Raw genomic sequence first — 21,285 nt, forward strand, 5'->3', positions numbered from 1 at the left:
GCTTTTTATGTATATGCAGTGCTTGATACAGAGGTGGAAATACTGACGCTTTTGCTGTCACCAATGATGGCACCTTAGGGAAAAATCTTGGGAAATCATTATAGATAAAATATTTACAGGCACATGGAAAAAAAAAAAAAGTTCACAGCAATTTCGTATGCATACTGGATATGTGTACCTTGCCTTTTCATTCCCCTCCCTGACCCCAGGTATCCAAAAGAGAGAGACTTCGGGTTATCAAGGGAGTTAATTCTTCCCCTCATTCTTGTGAGCTTAGAGAATTGCCTTTGAGGTTTATCAGTTAGGCTGAAAAATGGGGCATAGGTGTATAAATTGTGTATAACCAACAAAAAAAGAATTATTTAGCTTTCCCCAAGTCCATACATTTTTGTCCACAGTAAATATCCCTCCTCTTTCCCCAGCGATGTGAGGGATAAGCTGGACTACAGCATCTCAATATTTTACTCCCGCTGCGTGGGAACTATTCCCTCACTATCATGTCAGCCTACACTGCATAGACTTTATAGTTGCCAGCCTAGCTTAGTGGCAAGGAAAAATGCCTTTGTCACATGCATATTCCTAACATTTATTTGATAGAGTGAAAACCTCATAAACTGAAATGGAAAAGGTTTAACACAAAACCAGATGAAGTTTGCCAGTGGTGTTGTTTCTCCTTAAGAACAGTACTCTGGAAAAGCTACCATCTTTCTGTCAACTTCTTAATCCTCATAGATGCAAAAAAAGAATGGGGACTAGTTTAAATAGCATAGTGAGGTCATATTGCTGCATTAGGTGGTATAAATGAAGATTGATCATTACTGAGTAAGCTAGTGCGAGATAGCCTCCCAGGTGTTTGTTACCAGTGCTGTGACTTAACTAAATCACATTCAGATGGCATGCAGGACAGGCTAGTCAAGAAAGAATCTGCTACAAGACAAAACTCAGTAGAATAAATGATGTGCTAACACGTTGTAAACTCTCCTAGCCAGCACAGTGGCCTTGAATGGAAACTCTGAACTCCTGAAACTCCTATCTGTAAGCAAGAATTAACTTATGAAAGTGATACAAGCAGTAACAATTTGCTAGTTGTGATTTTTTTTTCTTCTCTTGGTGCTTGGTGAAACAAGTGTTATCCAAAGACTTCATTGTTCATTAACCATCAGTGATGCCCTGATCATTCAAAATGTAACTCTTGTACCTTTGCAAGTGCTTTTCAGTGAAAACAAGCATCTTTAGAATGCTTGGGAAACATTTATATATAGAGATAAAATGGTTGTTGCTTTTATTTGGCTTAATGTGTTACATAGCAATTGAATGAAGTCATTCTAATCAGTTTATCCACCCAGAAGCTTAGTTGATACTAAATATGTTTCATTTCTGTGTGTGTACATTCTCTCCAACATAAAATCAGTAGAGTACCATTACTGTGTGATGATCTTTGAAAGCACTAGGTAGAACACATCAGCATTATCTTTTTATCTGCAGGAAGATGCTGTTAGCAGCAAATAAGTAAATAACACATTTGCTAGCATTTTGCAGTCTTGCTGGCAATTTCAGCAGACTGGCTAAGGTTTGGGCAGATCAACAGAGCAGATTATGCCCTTGCATAGCAGCTTTTTCAAGTAAGAGGTGTGGGTTAGAATTCTTCTGTATCTTTGTATGTGCTCTCTGAATAAGTAATCCCTGTTTCCAAGGTTGTCCAAATTGGTATTTTTACATCTATGTGCCATGTTCCACTGGGGAATCTTAGTGCTTTTATATAAATGTTGTTTCACATTTTGTGGGGTTAGGGTAGAATATTACTCAATTTGTAAAAGTATAAATCAAGCAAAATAGAACGTAGTGATTTGTCTCACTGGATGTGTTTAATAAATATTTAAGGAAAAAAAAGGAATAAAAGTTTGATCTATGAAGAAAACTTTGTAATACTGTTTTAGTTTAATGCAGTGATATTCTTCTTTATTTACATGTTTGACACACATCACTTTGACTCTGTTTTGTTTCTATTTCCATTTAGGACGTGTAGGAACACCTCATTTTATGGCCCCAGAAGTGGTGAAAAGGGAACCTTATGGGAAGCCTGTAGATGTTTGGGGTTGTGGTGTGATCCTTTTTATCCTGCTAAGCGGTTGTTTGCCTTTTTATGGAACCAAGGAAAGATTATTTGAAGGCATTATTAAAGGAAAATACAAGGTAAATGGCAGTATGCCTGAGTCCTTTTCCAGTGAGATGAACTCCACTTGTAAAATTTCTGGAAGTTGATTTTTGCATTTAGCCTGACTTAAATTTGAAGCTAATAGAAGGCTGCTTATGTTACACAGGGAGAGAGAGGTTTCTCTCCAGTATGTCTTGTTTGTACTGTGTTCTGTATCAATGCTACTAATAAAAATACAGAAATATTTACACAGATGAAATAATGAGTGCCAACAGTTAACTCCTAATTATACCTTCAGCCATGAAGTATAACACACTCTATGTGACCTTCACTTTATAGATCATTTATATTTTTTAACCAAATTTTTTAAAAAATCATACTGATCATCGTATTGCCTTGATTTAAAACAAAATGCCTGTTATTGTAGATATGTAGTTAGACATTTTTCTTTTTAGTAAAGTACCATAAATTGCAACTGATTATTCAAAAGGAGCCACTTGCAACTGAAAGCAAATCGGTGTGCATGCAAAATAACCATGTTTCACAGTGTAGTCATCCTAGATCCCTTATGGAGAAAAATGTAAAACTTCACTGTTTTTGCTGTTTTGTCTAAGAACACATAATTGTGCTCTCTTTGCATCAAAAGCCATACGTGCTCTGTGTATTAGCAGAGAATGGGTGGATAGTCAGGCAGTCTCTATCTGCCTGATAGCCTGTAATAGGTTTTATGAAGGCTTTTGTTTGTTTGTTTTCTGTTTTGTTTTGGTTTGTGTTGTGTTTTTTTTTATGTGAACTAAAATGGAAGTGACAGCTGTGGCATTGCACTTGGTCAAGAGGACATTTATTTAAATGTTGTGTACCTGGATACAGAAAGATCTCTTCGTAACACAAGTTTTTTGATTTCATAGACAGGCAGACATTCCAGTTTTACTCTATGGAAGATTTCTTTATGTCCATCAAACAGCTAAAACCCTTTGGATGCTTACAAGTTAATTTTTCTTTGTTTAAAAAAAAATCGTGGCCAGCACATTGTGTCTTCTCAGTTCCTTTTCTATTCCTGTTTCCTGTAATGTGCCTATTCAGTGAAAACAGTATAAGGATTTCAAAACAGTCATGCTACACATTTGCAATTACCTTCATTTTATTAGACATGAAAAAGACAAATGGCAACTATAAATGTGGATTTCATCGCCAGGTAATGTTCCAGAGTGCTCCAATTTAAAGCAATATTTGTTGTTTTTGTTTTTTTTTTTTTTTTGTCACAGACTGGTTTTAAGTAAAATTGACTTTTTTAAATGAACAGATAGAAATGTTTTAAAAAGACAAGTTATAATTTTGAAATTCCTTTTAATAAAACTAGCAATGTGCCATCCAAATAAAACTTAATTTCTTCATAAATCAAAGAAAGTCCTAGAAATAGCATAAGGATAGAATCCTTTGCAATGGTAAGAATTTCCTGTTTTAGTATGTTTTTATTGGGTACCCACCCTCTTCAATAGTTGAACACAAACCTGTATATGCACAATATGAAAATACGTTCGAAGTCATATTTCTTGTTTCATAAATATAAAGTTCTGCTCTAAGTGCACAGAAATCCACAATTGCTCAGATTGTTGATCACATCTCAGTATGCTTTCCTGTCTTCATGGCTGAAGATGCTTAAATGTTGTTAGGTTGAAAGGAATTTATTGCGAAGAGACATTGTCCATGATGTCTGTGGGATAGGACCAGGGAAGTTTGCAACAGGCATTAAATGTCTCCCTTCATACTCAGCATCAGTGGCTTTAACTTGTAGGTTGATAGAAATAGATTGTCATCCCATTCCTTATATCAATTTCAGGAGTAGGTTTAATTTCTGTGTTTATCATATGCATAGTTAACTGTCAGACAAATCCTAATTACTTTTTTGTGTGTGTGGTTTTGTTTTTTTTCTAGTGGTCACTTTTATCTGAACAAAATGTCACTTTTTTTTTTCTAGTGGTCACTTTTATCTGAACAAAATGTATCATAGGTAGAGAATTATACTGTGATTCTTTAATGCCATGGATATGTGATGCTTTTATGTGATGCAACTTTCAGAGTATTCAAATTTTTATGCCATTTCAAAAGCAACTAATGTTCAGTTTTGTGAGTTACTAAAAAGTGTGAAAACTTCTTTTCACAATTATTAAGATAGTGTTTACAAGTACCAGCCACTCTTAAGTCTCTGTTATTTACCTTCCATAAATAACAGCTTCTTATCACTAATATTATTTTTTTTCTTGCTTGTAATCAGATGAATCCTAGGCAGTGGAGCCATATTTCTGAAAGTGCCAAAGATCTGGTACGCCGCATGCTTATGCTGGATCCAGCAGAAAGGATAACAGTATATGAAGCACTGAATCATCCCTGGTTAAAGGTAGTAAGACCACTTGTTTACATATCAGTTTTCTCTTCAAGGGACAAAAATATATGTTTGTTTAATCTTTTAAATTACACATGACATTTTATAAAATGTGTAATAATATATTTTAAATGTTTTGTGAGACTAGAGCTTGAGTTTTTGGTTATTTCCAAGCTTGAACCCTTGTTTAGCAGCAAGAGCAAACTCGCTTAAGAATCTTGGACAACATCAGAGTGTAGGGAGTAGGACTACGTAGAAATAAGCTTTAAGAAGGTATTCTTGTGTCTTTCTGTGGTTCTCAAATTCCAGAGGAGTAATTTCTGATCTCTTCTTAGCTCAGTCCTATCCAAATCTCTTTCTTATTATTGCAGCATATAGCAATGCAGTATATTGCTTTCTTACCTTAGATTTCCAAAATGTCTCACTAGAGTGAAGTAACTCCGTAGTGGTGGGTTGTTCAAAGGCTGCTGTAACTACATAAAATTACATGGCATCTGGTAATCAAATTGTTTTTCGGTGGTGGTGGAATTTACAAACCAATTTGAGCCAGTGGAAGAGTAGTTGCTGGACAATGCAGATTAACAATAGGAGCAGGAGAATATACACCTGGCTTTCAGCAGTCCCGCTAATAAGTTGTTCTGAACATTGGAGTTGGAAAAGGATGGGTGTGTTGCACATTTGAAAAGTGCTGGTTAAGAGCATTGTATTTTCTTTGGCTGAAACTGATTAATTAATTATTTTTCATTTTTATCCTCTATTTATTTTCTGTAATGTGGGCCCAGGGTATAGTCATATTATCATTAACTTAAATAGGGCACTCAAGTGGAAAGGGTGGGATTCTGGTGTCCGCTCCTGGACCGTTTTACCTAAGACAAGTGTTGACCACACACACACACACAAAAATGACACGTACAGGCTGGTATGTTCTTCTCCCTCCAACTAAGTGGTCTAACTACCAGTGAATGGAGTCATTCTTTCACTTCTCTGCTTTCTTTCTGGCTCTGACTCTTGCAGTCCTAATTACAGAATATTCTAGTTTATAAAAAGAGGGCAGGACTGTGCACCTGTTAGCAATAATAGTTATGGCACTCTTCTGAATACTGGGAACTGCAGGTTTGAACCTCTCCACACAAAAGGGGCTAAAGTTCTGTCTGTTCATCAGGGGCATGCATACTGAATCAAATGTTTCATAGAGCTTAGGAATGTACACCACATTTGGGAATCCTAAATGATCGCACTCCGGTAATTGAGTCTGTGGTAAACACAGGTGACCTGTCTTTGCCTGTAATTTGACTTTTTCTCATGTTGTGTCATTTAGATGACAAAGCAAGAGTTCTGATGAGGGTTATTTAAGCAGAAGAAAATGCCATCTATATTGTTTGAGAAACTAACCTACTTAGGCTTTTTTTTTTAAAGTTCATTCTGTAATGTAAATGTGCAGATTCTGCTTATATTACATATTTATTGTCCGTGGTCTCTTGCTGGTCTTGCCCTTATTTGTTGAAAGACAAGAAGAGAGAAGATTTACTTTAAGAAAGTCTTTCTTCCAAGCTTAGGATGGCTTTCTGTCAATCAGTTGTCTCTTACTTTTGCCAAAGATGAACTGTCTTTCCTGTTGACTCAGAATTTTCTTCTAACCATTTTATAGATAGCAATCACATACAATATGGGATAGAGGCATCTGGCACCATACAGAGATTGTAATACTTCTGCCAGTGATTTCACTCTGATTCAAGAGGTTCATATGATAAACATTTACATTAAATTAATAAGTTTATATAGCCTCTGTGATGGTTTGGGGCAAGAGAAGAGAGTACTCAGTTGCTTCAAGTTCTCTTCCCATTGCATGCTATTTATTGGCACCTTCTTGGTCTGCATCTACAGTGGTGAATTCTTCATGAAAGGTAGCACCTTATGTCAGCAGCCATCAAGCTGGCATTTCCTGCTCTGTTGTGCAGACACCCCATATCCCAAATTTAACCCAAGTATCAGGAACTCCTTAGGAGAGTGCTTGTACATGTTGCTTCGCCAGGATTTGTGTGCTCCAGCTTTGTGCTTGACAGCTTCCAAGTTCAATGCTAGCCACAGACTAACTTTTACAACATAAGAGTAAAAAATAAGGCTAGGATCTCACTACAAAGTGGGAAACAAAATTACGAAGCAAAAATATCCCTGGCCCCAAGTTAAGGATTCTTTCAAAATACTTTAATCCCTATCAGTTCCTTAAAGTTTACCTTAGTTTGCACCAAAACTTCATTCTTCTTATGATACTTAGTAGCTGATGAGTTTCTTGCCTAGTATGTTAATGTCAAGATAATATTAAGATCTTGTATTTAATCCTTGTTTTGTTCTGTTTTGGTTTTTGTTTTAAGGAGAGAGATCGCTATGCATACAAGATTCATCTTCCAGAAACAGTAGAACAATTGAGAAAATTCAATGCAAGACGAAAACTAAAGGTAAAATGAATGTAGTGTTAAAACAGCATAGTTACATAATTTGAATTTCAAGTGATATTTTATTAATTTTAAAAGCACCAAAAGAAATCTGTACTGTAAAGTCGGCAGTAAAAAAACAAAGTTGAAACTGATCTACAATGCTCCATCACAACGATGTCTTATTAGGGATGTTCATCCCTTCCTAGTTCATTCTTTTCAAACTAAATTCCAGTGCAAATTGTCTGGTATCAACCAAGGTGTGCATGAGGTCTTCTCCTCACACTAATTCAGTAATTCTCCATAACATGAATTACTGGAGGGGAGTGAATAGTGGGTTCCGTTATTATTCTGTTAAGTTTATGGTAAAAGAAACATAGTAATGTTAACTACTTTTCTTCAAAGATAGCAAAGATGTCTTCTTCAGTAAATCCCCTATACACAACATTATTTCTCAGACAGATTGGAAAGAATGTTAACATTTTAGCCCAAAACAACATGATTTTCCTTCAAAACAGTAAACTAGTCCTGTCTTGGAAAGGCTAACAGAAACATTTTAAATACTCTGAAAGGTTGGTAAAACTTTAACAGAAACATGCAGTATTACAACTTGTGAGCTATTTTAGAATTTGTAATAAAACACAGAACTATATAAATAGATATTGAGTTGCTGCTTTGCTAAAGTTGAAGATAGCTGCAAAAGCAAGTGATGATTAGGATGCAACAGTTGCTGTAGTTTATGATAGCCCTTTCTCTTAGGTGGTTTGTATGTCACTTTCATTAAAATGTTAGCTAGTACCTTTTAGAACATGATCTGTTTTCCTGCTGTAGACACAATCTCAGGTCTTTCCCAGATTTCTTCTGGGGGAAGCCAGTATGTTTATTCCCTAGAGAGCATCTATACGTGCAGTTTCTTTTCTGCCATTTGTTCTACAAGTGCTACCAAAGCACTGTTCTGCAGAATGTTTCTTGAAATTGTGTTATCCAGTTTGCATATATAAGCCATTAAAAACTTGAGTGGATAAACTGTACTTTACTTGTACAAGTAAATATATGTTAGAGCAGATGACCATTTTCTAGCTTTGTAATTTCCCATGTAACACTCATTTAGGCAGCCTGAGATTATTATTATATCGTATAGATATCTCATGGATGTCAAATATACTGATGCTGTCAGGGTCAGATCATGAGAATTTGTCAAATAAGAATGTATTGCTTGGTCTTAAAGACTAGATTTTAAACTTGCTAATCCATCCAGTCCAGGTAAGAGGAAAAGATAAATACAGTAGTTATTTAGTTTACTTTGTACTGTGGATATCTATGCCTCATGATTATTACTTTATCTAAAACCTTTATTTTTTCATGAAGTCTTTTTCTCTGTTGGAAAAAAATGCTGTTTCCTCTCTAAAGCAAAGGATATAATAGAATGTTAATTAAGATACTAATACTAATCCTAACAACTGAATCTTTTAAAAATTTCTGACAGAAATTTAGAATTTTTCTTATCATTTATAACAGCACACCACATAACCTGTGCTTACTTGGGGAGTCTACTAGAGATCCCATCCCACCTTCCATCACCCCAATCTTTTATTGTAGCCTCTGCACCATGTTTTTTTTTCATCCCTAACAAATTAGGGTAATAGCTATGTACTTCTGCTTGATGTTTTTAACATAATAAATATATTAGAGTCTGGAATTTGTTGAACTGTAGGAAAAAAAATGATTTGTTCCTTTTTTTAGCTGTCCTATCTAGGACGATTGTCTTCTTCTTGAGTTTGTATGCTCCTTTTATCTTCTTTCTACCGAACATTCTACTTCAGAAGTTAACATAAAATTAAAGATTTTTATAAAACCTGATGCAAATTTGAAGTTACAATATAATTGGACATTAGCTCCATAGAGTTACATTACGTGCTGTCTAATGTTTGGAGATAAAACTGTAAAACATATTGGATTTGCAGACAACAGTTGAAACTTCTCTGGGCATTAAGATTTCTGTTTTATTCATGACTACTCTCTAATTGTTAGGCGTATTTAAAATTTCTGCCCAAGTTACCTGGTGCACTTAGTGGAAACTTGCAAAGTACCTGTTGCTTTTAGCAGAAATGTCCTGCCAATCACAGTGCTCAGAAATGTATCTAAAAAGATTTTTCCTGTCTGTCACCCCATAAATAAACTTGGACAAATTCTGTTACTTCAAAACGTTTTATTATAGAAAGTATGTATCTGTTTGGGGGAAGAAAATTCTACCATTATTTGCTAACTTTATGTAAGTTTCATACCTCAACCTATCCTGAATTTGGCTTTATGTAGATAAACTAGGATTTGTGAAGATTTTTAAGTACCTTTGCCAAATTCTTTCATGTTTTCCAGAGTCCAAGGGTTTCTCCTTGTGTTAAAGCAGTTCATTTATAGTCTAAGTATCATATTACTTTCAGATAAACCCTGTCCATTGCATAGACATGTCCATTACATATTGACATGGTTTAGCACCTGCCTCAGTAAATTAAATGGTAATTATTTCAATTTACAATTTTGATTTCACTTGTACAAATTAACACATAATCTGAGCAAAATATTTTCATTCTTCAAGCATTTTATTTGGTTGGTTAGCATCGTTGGAAACTTATTTAAATTTGACCTTCCATAATGGATGACTATTCTTTTTTCTATATCATTTAACATTGAGAGACTGAGTTCTGAGTTACTTTTTATCAAAGAGGATTTTATAGTGCTTTCCCTTAAAGAACTTCTTTCATGAATCCCCTCACGGAGCATGTAGTTACTGTTCATTAGTTTATGACCAGCTCTTTTGTTATGTATGGTTACTGATAATATTAAAGCAGGTGAAGATTATGAAATTTACTTACTCTTCACCAAAAAGGTGTACACACAAGAAAGCTTGAGAGGTTGAGTGACTGAGGGTGTCTGGAAATGTTTCATTAACCTTTTTTGTGTAATTTAGACTTTGTGGGTGTTTTTATTCAGGGGGCAGTACTAGCAGCAGTGTCAAGCCACAAATTCAATTCCTTCTATGGTGACCCCCCTGAAGAGCTGCCAGACTTCTCTGAAGATCCTACCTCCTCAGGTATTTTAGCAGAAAGTATATTTACTGCAGTCTATCTGTCTTAATTCTGTACTGACTAGAGTTCCAAGTATTTATTAGTTTCTCATGATCTCATAAACTTGCATAGTAAGTTACCCTTTAAATGTGAACCATACATATATTTCAGTCATAATGGTATTAGTGACAGGAGTCAAGAGAACATTTCTACAGAGCTTTAAGATTCTACAGAAATCGTCTGAATTTTTATTTGATGTATATGTATTTAATTACCAATAGCACCATAACCTCATATATCTCTTTACGTTCCTTCAGTGTAAAAGCATATTGAATTTTTGTCCTGAATTCTTAGGCAGAAGCAAGGTTCTCATACACTAGTAATAGTTATTTACAAAAAGAAACCACTGTATACCAGAGACTCTTGACAGTAGAGACTCTTGACAGTGTTGGAGAACAGTATGACTAAGTGGTCTCCTCTTTAAAGCGGGCTGGGCAGTATTTCTGGCATTATAAGCCAGATCCCTGAATCTTCAAGAGAAGAGGGACAACACATATTGTTCTATGGGCATGTAGCTGGGCCTTGGGCAGGACTGTAACATTGCTTCCAGCAGTACTTTTGTCCTCAGCCCATAGTCGGGTATTTAAATCACTTGGTAGTCCCTTGATTAAAACAGTCCTGTCATAATATGTATCTTAATTTTCATATAATGTTACTTTCAAAATCTGCAATCCAAAAGCATGCGTTGGCCTAACTGTTCTAAAATAAGGATTAAATGAATTTGTAAGAAAATCTAAGGCTAATAAAAGTCTTTTATTTTTCCAAACAACTAAATAGTACTGGCAGAATATTTGAGCTAAGAATGCTTGTAACTATAAAGCTTTCTTTACTAGAAGATTATTTCAGAACTCAATTACATGTGCTGAACTACTGTGTGCTAATGTATTCTCTAAGTGAGAATATTACTTGCTGGCTGCAAATATTAAGTATTGCTTTTCTCTTCTTTCATATGAGCAAGTCATCTTCATGAATTATTTCAATGTCATTAACATACAAATTCAGGGATATTTTTGTTGAAATTCTGAAATTTTATTTCTTGAAATTCAAGTTTGAGTACGTAAATACAAAGACTGCTTAGTGCTTAAAGATGCTCACTTCTCATAAATTCCATTGAAATGAAGGGGATCTCAGATCATTAACTGCAAATGGGTAATTACAGCCTCATAGCTTAACTTCTGGCAGCCAGCTTTGGCATAATTGATGTAACTGTATATAGTTTTAAACAAAATAAGTTGATTTGACTTCACCCAGAGTTACTTTTCAGTGCTTTAATTTTTGTTTCCAGCTACTTCCTTCATTTCAATAAAATGAATAGGCCACGGACATGATTGGCAGTGGTAACTTTCCTAGTCTAAAAACTGCCGTTCCTCTTTCCAGTTTCAGTCTCACATCAACAGGACATGTGTCTTCCTCATGAAGTGATGTAATTGCAGGCATCAGTGTACAGCAAGGGTACATGGTCTATTTTTTTCTGCTCACAGAACACGTGAATCCAGTACATATAAAAATTCTACAGAATATCTGTGCTAGGTCCATTATTGCACTGTGTTTACCTCTGAAATAACTGAAACAATAGCTTGGATTTCTTAGAAAAGCTTTATAATTCTCTAAAATAACATTGTCGATCTTACTGATGGGAGATCACAGTGATCAGGAAACCATTTTTAGTGAGTACTTTTCATGGTGTTTTCCCTTACTGACTACACTAGCTGATAAAATATTTAATATCTGAGGATAAACACTGAGCCTTCCAAGAAAAGATACTGCGACTTCCAGCTTCTGAAATTGCTAGATATGGAAATCTGTGTCGTTTCCTCTTCAGAATTGCACCGATTATGTTTTCAGATGTTTCTGACTTGCAGAGACAGGCTCTTGAGATGTTTCTAAACTGAACTAGTTTACAGAAATTAGACATAAACCCCTTGAATGTCCGTGGAAACTTGACTGTCTTCAGGTAATCTAAGTTTCCTTTCTAACAACTTACAATGTTACTTCAGATCATAAAGGCTAGTGAAGAACATTTAATATTTTAAATGTAGCTGTCTATTTAATCCTCCCATAAAATTTCATGAAGCATACCATTAAAATTAAATGATTTGTCATTGCCCAAATGAATGGCCAAATGTTTAGCTCCTACTAAGATAAAGATGCAGAAATGTAAATGCTTATTAAATTATGCAAATTGTGTATCCTGTCCTCCAGGTCTTTCTAAACACAGAAACAGAAAATTTCAGTTTTGTTTTCCAGATTAGGCTAGAGGTGTTCTCCCTCAGTGGCACGAACCTGGGATTACTGGATGCTTTGAGCGTTTCCCTATGTTATTCCCACAGCAATAGCCTGTGATACCAAAGCACTATAGACAGCAAGTCAGATGACTTTTTGACATGCATAATTGCAGAGGATATTCTGATTAGGGTGCTTTCCAATGTGGATCAGCAAATTTCATAAATAAATTAGATATGAGTAGACACAGACAAATTAAATTTAAAATCAAACAGATTTTTTTTTTGCATACATTTTCCTTTCTTGGCTACAGACTGTGTTAAAACTTCTTGATTCCTGCAGCTATTTATTATTATGTATTTGTTCTTGGTTATCTATTCCCTCTTTCATCAGCGATTGTCCTCTGAGTGACTTAATCCTGCTAGCGCTCTGTTGGCAACCTAGCAGAATTCAATCTTGCAGAATTTTGAGAGACTAATAAAAGTTTTAAAAATGCTTTGAAAAATTAGGTAAACATTTAATAATTAAATAATTTCAAATAATAATAAAAAATAATTAAACTAAAATATTACTTGACTGCTGATACTCTGTGTTCAGTAACTTCTCCAGTAAATATGCTAAACAGCTCATATTGCAAGTGTCTTGCAAATGTTTTTTGCTAGAAGTTAAAACATTTGACTGTTAGGCCACCTGTCTTCATGACATTGTAAAATGCTAGTTTCCCAAGCTAATAAATGTTTTAGATATTTTTAATATTCTGAAACAAATATAAAGCAGAAGTAATCAATTAGCAGCTCTAAAAGCTGAATATGGCACATGAAAAAAATTGCCTCAGTAGAGAGTTTAAAGTAGACCATGAAACTAATGAGGGAAAAGAGAAATTCATAATCAGTTTGCTCTTTGCTGACCTTCCCCCTCCTGTTCCCTCCCACCCTTCTAGGTCCTCCTATCATTTGGTTGCACATTAGATCAAGATAGAGGTTTTCCTTTGTTTATGTCATATGATAACCATTTGTCCCATGGCAGAAGAGACCAGATGTATAATTTTCAAGTGTTTTGGTAACAATGCCTCTGGCTGAAGAATGAGTATCATCAGCACAAAAACATTGCATTTTTCTGATTTTTCCTTCTTCAGTCACGCATTCTGTGCCAGACCAAGGAAACACTGTGAAATTGTGTGAAAATTTTGCTTGGGAAGTTGAATTCAGGAAGGCCATTTAGTTTACTCCGGAGTTTAAGTCGATTCAGGACATCTAGGTTTTTAAGCCAACAAGTCAGCAAAGCCCATAAAATGAAGAATTCCTTTTACAACTTTGTATTTCAGAATCCTTTTTTTAGCCATATTTTCACATCTACTGAGTTGCTTTAGGAGTTCAAAGACAAGATCCCTTGTCTTTGGAAAACTAAGTAACTGATTTTTAGATTAAAGCAGATCTTACCTTTTAGTTAAAGAACTTTCCTCTATAATGCATGCTTGTATAGCTTGGTTTGTGGTGTTTGTATGCTGATATGTGATGAACAGTTTCAGAATAACTTATGAAGTTCTTGTAAAGTATTTTATAATGCTTTGTTTCAGTTTAACCACATAGAAAGTAGAGCAGCATATTATATGTTAGATATACTGACCAGATGTACTTATTTAGCCTAGGCTACCAAATAGCACTGTTGCAGTACTTCCTGAACATTTATTTGCTCTCTGAGCTCTGTGGTAAATGTGTAATGTGATGAGCATAGAGGCAGTGCTTTTTTCTTGCGTAAGAAGCAGGCATTTTAGGGTCTACAATAGTGTTTTAGCTTGTTTCTTCAAACTACAAGGTAAAAGTTTCATGTGGCATTTTTATAAATGCATCTTGACACTTTGTCTAATTGGTGCTTTGCATAAATTTGTCATGCTCTTTTTTCTTTTTGGACTCTTTTGTCCCGTCAAATGAGACAACTTGAACAATGTGAGTTCTTGATTTTCAAATTTGAAAGTAATAAAATTTTAAAAGCTCACTCTGATAGGCTTTCACAGTGGGATCACGCAACAAACACATGGCCAATAGTTTAATTCACTAGCAGTGAAATTGTGTGGAATTTAGATTCCATGTGTGGAATTGTGTGGAATTTAGATTCCATGAAACATGAGTCAAATAAGCCCAGAACTTAAAAGCTGTCAGTCTCATCTACATGAGGAAGAAAAAGAAATACTGTTAAGCAAAAATTACCACTGATTTTCTGCATATTTGCAAAGGATCTTGTGTAACAGTTTAAAGTATGAGTGTATGGAAAAAGGGCAGTAAGTTGTATACACCTTATAATTTACTGTCATTAATCCCTAGTTGTACAAGTATGACTGACTGTCAGTTTTCAGACCATAAGTCTGAGTGTTTCCAGCTTCCCATTATTTTTATGTTTTTTCAGCTATTTATCTTTATTATGGTGTGTTTAGGTACAAAGATTTTTAAGTACCAATACAGAAAGTCACCATGAATTAAAATCAGTAATAAATGGTTGTATTTCTAAGTAGTTTCCATAATTTAATCACTGAAACTTGTTTTTTAAAAATTCAATATAATTGAATTGTTAAATTCTAATTAGTGAATATAAGTGTATAAAGCAATTAATGTGATGTTACACTTTATTTACAGTATATCGTAATAGTTTTCCAGTTCACCTGTTACAGTACTCTTACTTTAAATCATGTTTTCTCTGAATATTTTGAAACTGTGTACTGATGTTGGAAAGAAATGTTATTTTAGGTGCCTAACACTGCATAGATGTGCTACTTTCCCAATGCCAAGTGCTTGTTTTCCTCCCATCCTCCTCCACAAGTCCCATTTGCTTCAGATGTAGAAACCATATTAAAATAAAAAAAATCGGGGGGGGGGGGGGGGGGGGGGGGGTATTGTCAATTTCTTTGTTCATACTATTTTTGGCTCAAGTAGTATGCTAGGTTGCAGCTTTATAAATCGCTTGTTCTGAAATCTTCATACTGTTTGTTGTTTGTCCAAATGCTGCCTTCCTACTAGGACTTCTAGCAGCAGAAAGTAGGTATCCCTTTGTTTTCCTTTAAGGCATATCACTCAGCTATAGTATGTGTCTTTGCATGTTCAAAAATCAGCTTTTTTCTCTTCACTTTACTGTTTTCAGTTTTAATACTGCCTAATCAAGAAAAAATACCCTGTATGTTTTTGATTAAATCTATCTATAACTTTCAAAGTACAGTTAACCAGAAATAATATGATTTCCAGAGAATTCTGAATGTTCAAGGTTAGAGGCAGTATTAAAATTACCTTTTTTGTTTGTTTGTTTTCAGTATTTGCAACACAACTGAAATAAGGTTACATTTTCATTAAATTAATATGGGATAAAACTGTTTTGTTTTGCATTTTAATTCCAAAATTACTGTTTTCATGGACTAACAACTTTTTTTCTCCTGAACACTAAGCATATACTGTAGTATTAATCATATATTTTCTTGAGATAACCTTGCATGAACTTTCTTGATTATGCTGTGTTGACATGGTATGTGATTTATGCATATACATTGTGTATATGCATACAGCTGATTTAAATAACTATACAGTCTGTGTCCCCTTAATGAAGGAATATTAATGAGGTGGAGGGTGGAGATTTCTGCCACAAGTTAGCTGCACACTTCATAAGAGACTGAAAGCACAAGCACTTCTAAACCTATAGACTATGCTAGACAGAAGAGCAGGTACAAGATTCTAGACCTTGTAATACAAACCACACGCATTTGAAAACAAACAAATTCAGCATCTCAAAATACAAACTATAGAAAGTGTTTCTCTTCCTGTACCATTTTAAGATCTGTAAACTAATACTTCTTCCGTCCTAAGTCAGGGCAGGAAGACATGACCCCATTTCTGAAGAAAATCATGGATTTTGGTTTGTTTGATTATTTTGATCTCAGAGGTTGCAGAGGTTGTTCCTTTTCCTCCTATTTCCCCTTCTCAGAATGCGTGTCCAGTAATTTAAGAATGAGAACTCAGTGGATTTCTATATAAAAGTTTTATAACAGGATTATTTGTATGCACTTGTAGTAAAAAAGAAAATGTTGTATAAAGCCTCAGCCACTGATTTTTTTTTTGGAATATGCTTTCTTCAGTAAATTTACTGAATAAAAGGCTGTGCCCACTTAGTGCTCAGGAGAGGGCTTCCATTTATTTCTGCAATGCGAAAGAAAGTATTGAAGGCAGTAGTAGTGAAGGGCACTCATTTGTTAAAATAGTTCTTTGGTTGTTTGCATGTGAACATGCAACTTGTGAGGTGTGGGTCTCTTCTGAAAAGCAATACCTTCTCACTACATGTTTCATTACCTCCACCCTGGTTTGTCTTCTGTCATATTTGTGCCTAGTTTTAGGGTGAGAGATAGCTAAGAAAAGGAGCTGGTGAACTTTGTGTAAAGGTCCCAAGTATGGAGAAAGCTAGAGATGTGAACTCATAGTGCCCCTGTGTGTACAGCATAAAACAATGGTTAGCTTCAAAACCAAGCACAAGGTTCTTCCTTTCTATTTCCTCTTCCTTGTTTTCCTTCCTCTCTTTTTCTTGCTCATTCTCTCTCTCTTTCTCTCCTGTTTCATATATACTACTCTTCTCAGCATTCCTGCTTGTGTTTAGGAGCTTTTGTTGTTGTTGTTTTTTTGGGGGGTTGCCTTTTTCCCTGTTTTTTCTTGTGCACCTGTTACTTCTGCTTTTCTTCTCCAACTATTACATGCTTTTCTTTCCTTCTGTGTATTCCAGAGGTGTTGCTCCCTTTAATTTATCCCAGTTTTTTTACCATATTGTTCCATCACACCTCCCTACCATATTCTTCCATCACATGCCTTCTTTCTGCAGTTTCACTGTAGTCTCCATAAACCTCCATCTTTCCAGTTCTCTCCCTTTACTTTTCATGCTTTTTTTTAAATATATATATATATGTGTATGTACATCTATATATATACTATTACCGTCTTGATTGTTTCCCAGAAACATTGACAGAATTATATGCATGCAGGAGAGTCTTTGTAAATGTAGAGCATACCTAAACTTGGCTGTTTGGTTTCAGAACAGGAAGCAAGAAGTCAGTAAACACTATAAAGCTGAAATGAGAGGAGAGAGTCCTTGCCTGTCTTTAGTTGTAATTACACTGTTACATATATATGTGAAACACGCATCTCCTACCTTATTTTAAGTTATAGGCATATATATATATATATGCATGCTTCAGCTGTCATCTGTCCTTACAGAGACAGCTGCTGTGGAATGAGTGCACTGCAACGAGCAACAAATTACCATGTGAGGTTAGAGGCCTCTCAGCTTCAGTGATTCACACAGATGTGGTTTAAAGCGAGGAAGATCATGTGAGCCTCAGTTGGCTTTCTGTTAAGCTTTAAAGTTACATCCCCACAAGTAGTGGAAAGGTCCTGTGTCTGTAAAAGATTCTTTGCTTGCCTTTAATGAAAACAGTGTATGTTTTGTATTTTCTTTACAGAAAGTGGCAATAGAGGGATTCTTTTTTATATACTGTTAACTAAGGCAAATCTGATCTTCCATGTAACATGGACAGAGAAATTTATAATTATGCTGATATTGAGCCTAGGTACTCATGTGTGGCTGACATGGACAGTTTTTAATGTATAACTGAACATGATTTGAAAATCTCAGCAGACATACACCCCATCATTTCCACAGCATTTTTGATGCAGTGTTTAATTTCCTACTCAGCCTACTCTGTTTAACATTTATGGCTTGTGGTTTTGTGTTTTTTTTTTTTAATAAGATGCCAACAAAACAAAACTAATGGAGTCATGGATTTATACAGTTATCACTAAATAGGTAGCTTAAAGGTCGCTGGATTCTTAATGCAAGGCCAAAGAATCTTTGAATGACTTGTCATATGTTAAAAATAAAATTTAAAAAAAATCCATGAAACTTGAAACTCTCGTTGCGGAGCTGATAAAAATAATCTCACCATCTCTTCACCAGATGTACTCTGTCAGAATCTCACAATATTTATAAGACCATTTTTTATGAAAAGAACTGAACTTGATTGTGCAAAAGATTATAAACTTGATGTTTTTTTTATGAGATTGTATCCAGTGCCTTCATCCAGTCTTTCTAAAATCTAACAGTTCCTGATGGTTTTTTTTTGCTGTCCTTGCTATATGTGCTAGCTTCTGACTTCTTCATAAACAAAATGAAATATAAATCTAGCCTTCTAAAATGCCTGTGCTTTGAGACTCAGGATTGTTCTTTAACTGCATCTCCAATGGCTGCACACAAGAAGACAGCCAAGAGGTGAAGTAGGCAAAAGCAGCTTGTGGTGTGTCTAGATTGACTGGCATAAGGACAGATTTGTGGTATGTAGGGAAACTACAAATAGCAGCTAATCTTTGGTTAGTTATTTAAATGCCACTGTAAAAGCTCTAAGGCATAGTTACTTACCTGTAGAATAACAGGTAGAATAGCTGCAGAATTGTTACAAATTAAGACAGTTTATGAGAATGAGCAGGATTAAAATTAGTGGTTGGTGTGGGGAAATTAACATAATACAATACAGTTCTACATATCCAGGGGGTTGGGATCTTGATAGTGTCACTTTAATGAAAGTGTACTATTATTATAATGGCTATTAATGTGTGTTCTGCAGAGTCATTTTCTAGAATACTGATTGCAGGAGACTTGCTAAAAGGTCACCGTTTTATAGTTTTATACTTAAACAAGGTCAGGCTTCCTTTCACAAATTTACATTGCTCAGAGGAGGGTTTACAACTGATTAAGGCTTAAAAGTACATGCGTAGTTGTCAATATTAAACAAAAATAAGATTTCCTTTTTTTTTTCTCTCTCAGAATGTGTTTGCCAGGCAGTCTCTGTGTTTAGCAGCAAGATCTAAGTATTTTTACCTAAACCCTGTTTCAGTCATACACTATCACGTATCAGTGCTACATGAAAGGAAGCTAGTAATTTAATTCTCCCTGCTGCCTGTTGCATAATACAGGAAGTGAGTTCTACCTGCCCTGTTTTTTGAGCTTCCAAAAAAAAAAAAAAAAAAAAAAAAAAAACTTACGGGGTGTTTTGTGGTGGAGACATTTCTATTCTAGAATATCAAGGGTATTTCTTAGAATAGTATTTTCAAGATATTTTTTTCTTTTCAAGGGAAGCAGTAAGCAGCTACTTAATACCTCTAAAGATCAGTTTCTAGCCAAACCATTTGTTCCTGGTTAGAATACCTAGAGATGCCAGAACACAGTAATGGCACTGTGTTTTACCAAAGCTTTCTCTACTTGCAACTTGATGAACCAGTGTCCATGATGCTCTAACCTCAGGTGATAATCGAGGAGCTGTATGAGAACTACGAAGTCTCTAGAGATAGAATTCAGAGAGAACCTTTTCTGAATGGCCATCGTCATAAATTAGGTAATAGAATCTGCAGGAAATACCTGTGATAACTTTGGCAACACAATGGGTGAAGAAATAATGCCAAGTTACTGTCTTAGAAGGCAAATAGATCTAACTGACAAATAATAAATCTTCCTCAATGGGAAGAAAAGTACTCAGTTCATCTTCCCATCTTCTTAAAAGCAATTTGGTATTATTCTTAAGAAGTCATTCTACTAATTGTGAAACAAGTTTCATGTATTAGTAATGACTGCAGAAGACTACTGTAAGCATTCAGGCTGTTTTTTGTTTATTCATCTGGCTGTTGTTTTTTTTAACGTGGTGAGAACCCATAGTTTTCAGCATTTCAGAAATGTCAATACCAAAGGAACCAAAACAAACACCAAAACAACCAAACCAAACAAACAAAACGCTAAAGGAACCAAATAGGTGTGAATAGTCACACCCATCCTTTCTTAGATAGTCTTATGGGAATACAGGAAAAATGAGGTTATGCATACGACCCCGAATACCACTGTTCCTTTGCACACACTGATAACATGCAATTACAGTAGGATCCACAAGTACTACAATAGAATCACATTTGGTGCGGATTTTATTACTGTTACTTTGAAGAAGAGTCTTCTATTTTTATCCCTGGCATTACAACATTTCCTGCACAATTGTATGTGTATACATTTTTATAGCAAATTGATGTGCAGAGTGATGTTCATCTCACCTAATTGGATGAGGCTACTTGAAAGTTCAGTGGCAGTAAGCAGCATTTTCTAACAAAGTTTGCTTTACGGAGTTTTAAAAAAAGTCAGTCAAGTTGTTTTTTTCTTCCAGTTTACTAATATTTATACATTTTTTTAATTTTTATATTTAGAATGTCTGTCTTTTACTGCTAAAGACCATTTGAAATCTGAGATTTAGATTGTATGATTGTAACAACTCACCTAAGTCCTTTCTCGTCTATGCTGAGGCTAAAATGGGTGCATTTTCAATGACGAAAAGAGTTGAATTGCTATTTCTAGAGGATACGTAGTATAACCATGAATGTTGAGTGCATTTACACACCTATTGCGTGCCTTTATACCTTATCGTTTGTTGTATTTTTTTTTCTCAAAGGCTAGAAATTAGCTTGAATACAACAGGATTCTTTTAGGGGCAGGTGTTCTCCAAAAATTGGTTATTTTTATTTTAGACAGTATCTTTTATGTGAATTTAAAACTCTTCTGAAAGGTATTGTTATGCTTTGAACCAAGTGTCCGTAGCAGAGTTTAAGTGTTTACAAAAATGCCTACTTATTATTCTGTCACTATTTTAAACAATAACGTGCTGTCAGTCTATTGCTACTATGCCATTTTCTCATGCAAGTGCATGTTATTTGTACATGTGTGATGACATGGAAGGACATGGTAGTAGATAGACAACAAGATTGTAGGTTAAAAAAAAAAAAAAAAGGCAAAACTGATTTTTGAGAGGTTATCAAGTCACTGTCAGAACTTGCCATCAAATTTGTTAAGAATGTTCTTGGAAACTTTCTGTTACAGCCATCTATTGGTTGCAGTACAGCCAGTGCAACCAACGGGCAG

At 35.0% G+C, this 21,285-nt stretch overlaps 1 protein-coding gene across 7 annotated transcripts in view; it reads left to right on the forward strand.

Annotated features, from left to right (window-relative positions):
• The window catches only part of CASK (calcium/calmodulin dependent serine protein kinase), a 213,740-nt gene that overhangs the window by 131,067 nt on the left and 61,388 nt on the right, over positions 1 to 21,285 (forward strand). For 4 of the 7 annotated variants that reach the window (XM_032194542.1, XM_032194549.1, XM_032194569.1 and 1 more), the window contains exons 7-11: positions 2,018 to 2,193; positions 4,431 to 4,553; positions 6,911 to 6,994; positions 9,962 to 10,061; positions 15,330 to 15,347. In XM_032194542.1, coding sequence (XP_032050433.1) covers positions 2,018 to 2,193; positions 4,431 to 4,553; positions 6,911 to 6,994; positions 9,962 to 10,061; positions 15,330 to 15,347 — 501 coding nt within the window. The remainder of the gene's footprint in view (positions 1 to 2,017; positions 2,194 to 4,430; positions 4,554 to 6,910; positions 6,995 to 9,961; positions 10,062 to 15,329; positions 15,348 to 21,285) is intronic. The other 3 variants (XM_032194560.1, XM_032194594.1, XM_032194584.1) reach the window with 1 other exon arrangement.

This window comes from Aythya fuligula, chromosome 1, assembly GCF_009819795.1.
Source record: "Aythya fuligula isolate bAytFul2 chromosome 1, bAytFul2.pri, whole genome shotgun sequence".
Lineage (NCBI taxonomy): Eukaryota > Metazoa > Chordata > Aves > Anseriformes > Anatidae > Aythya > Aythya fuligula.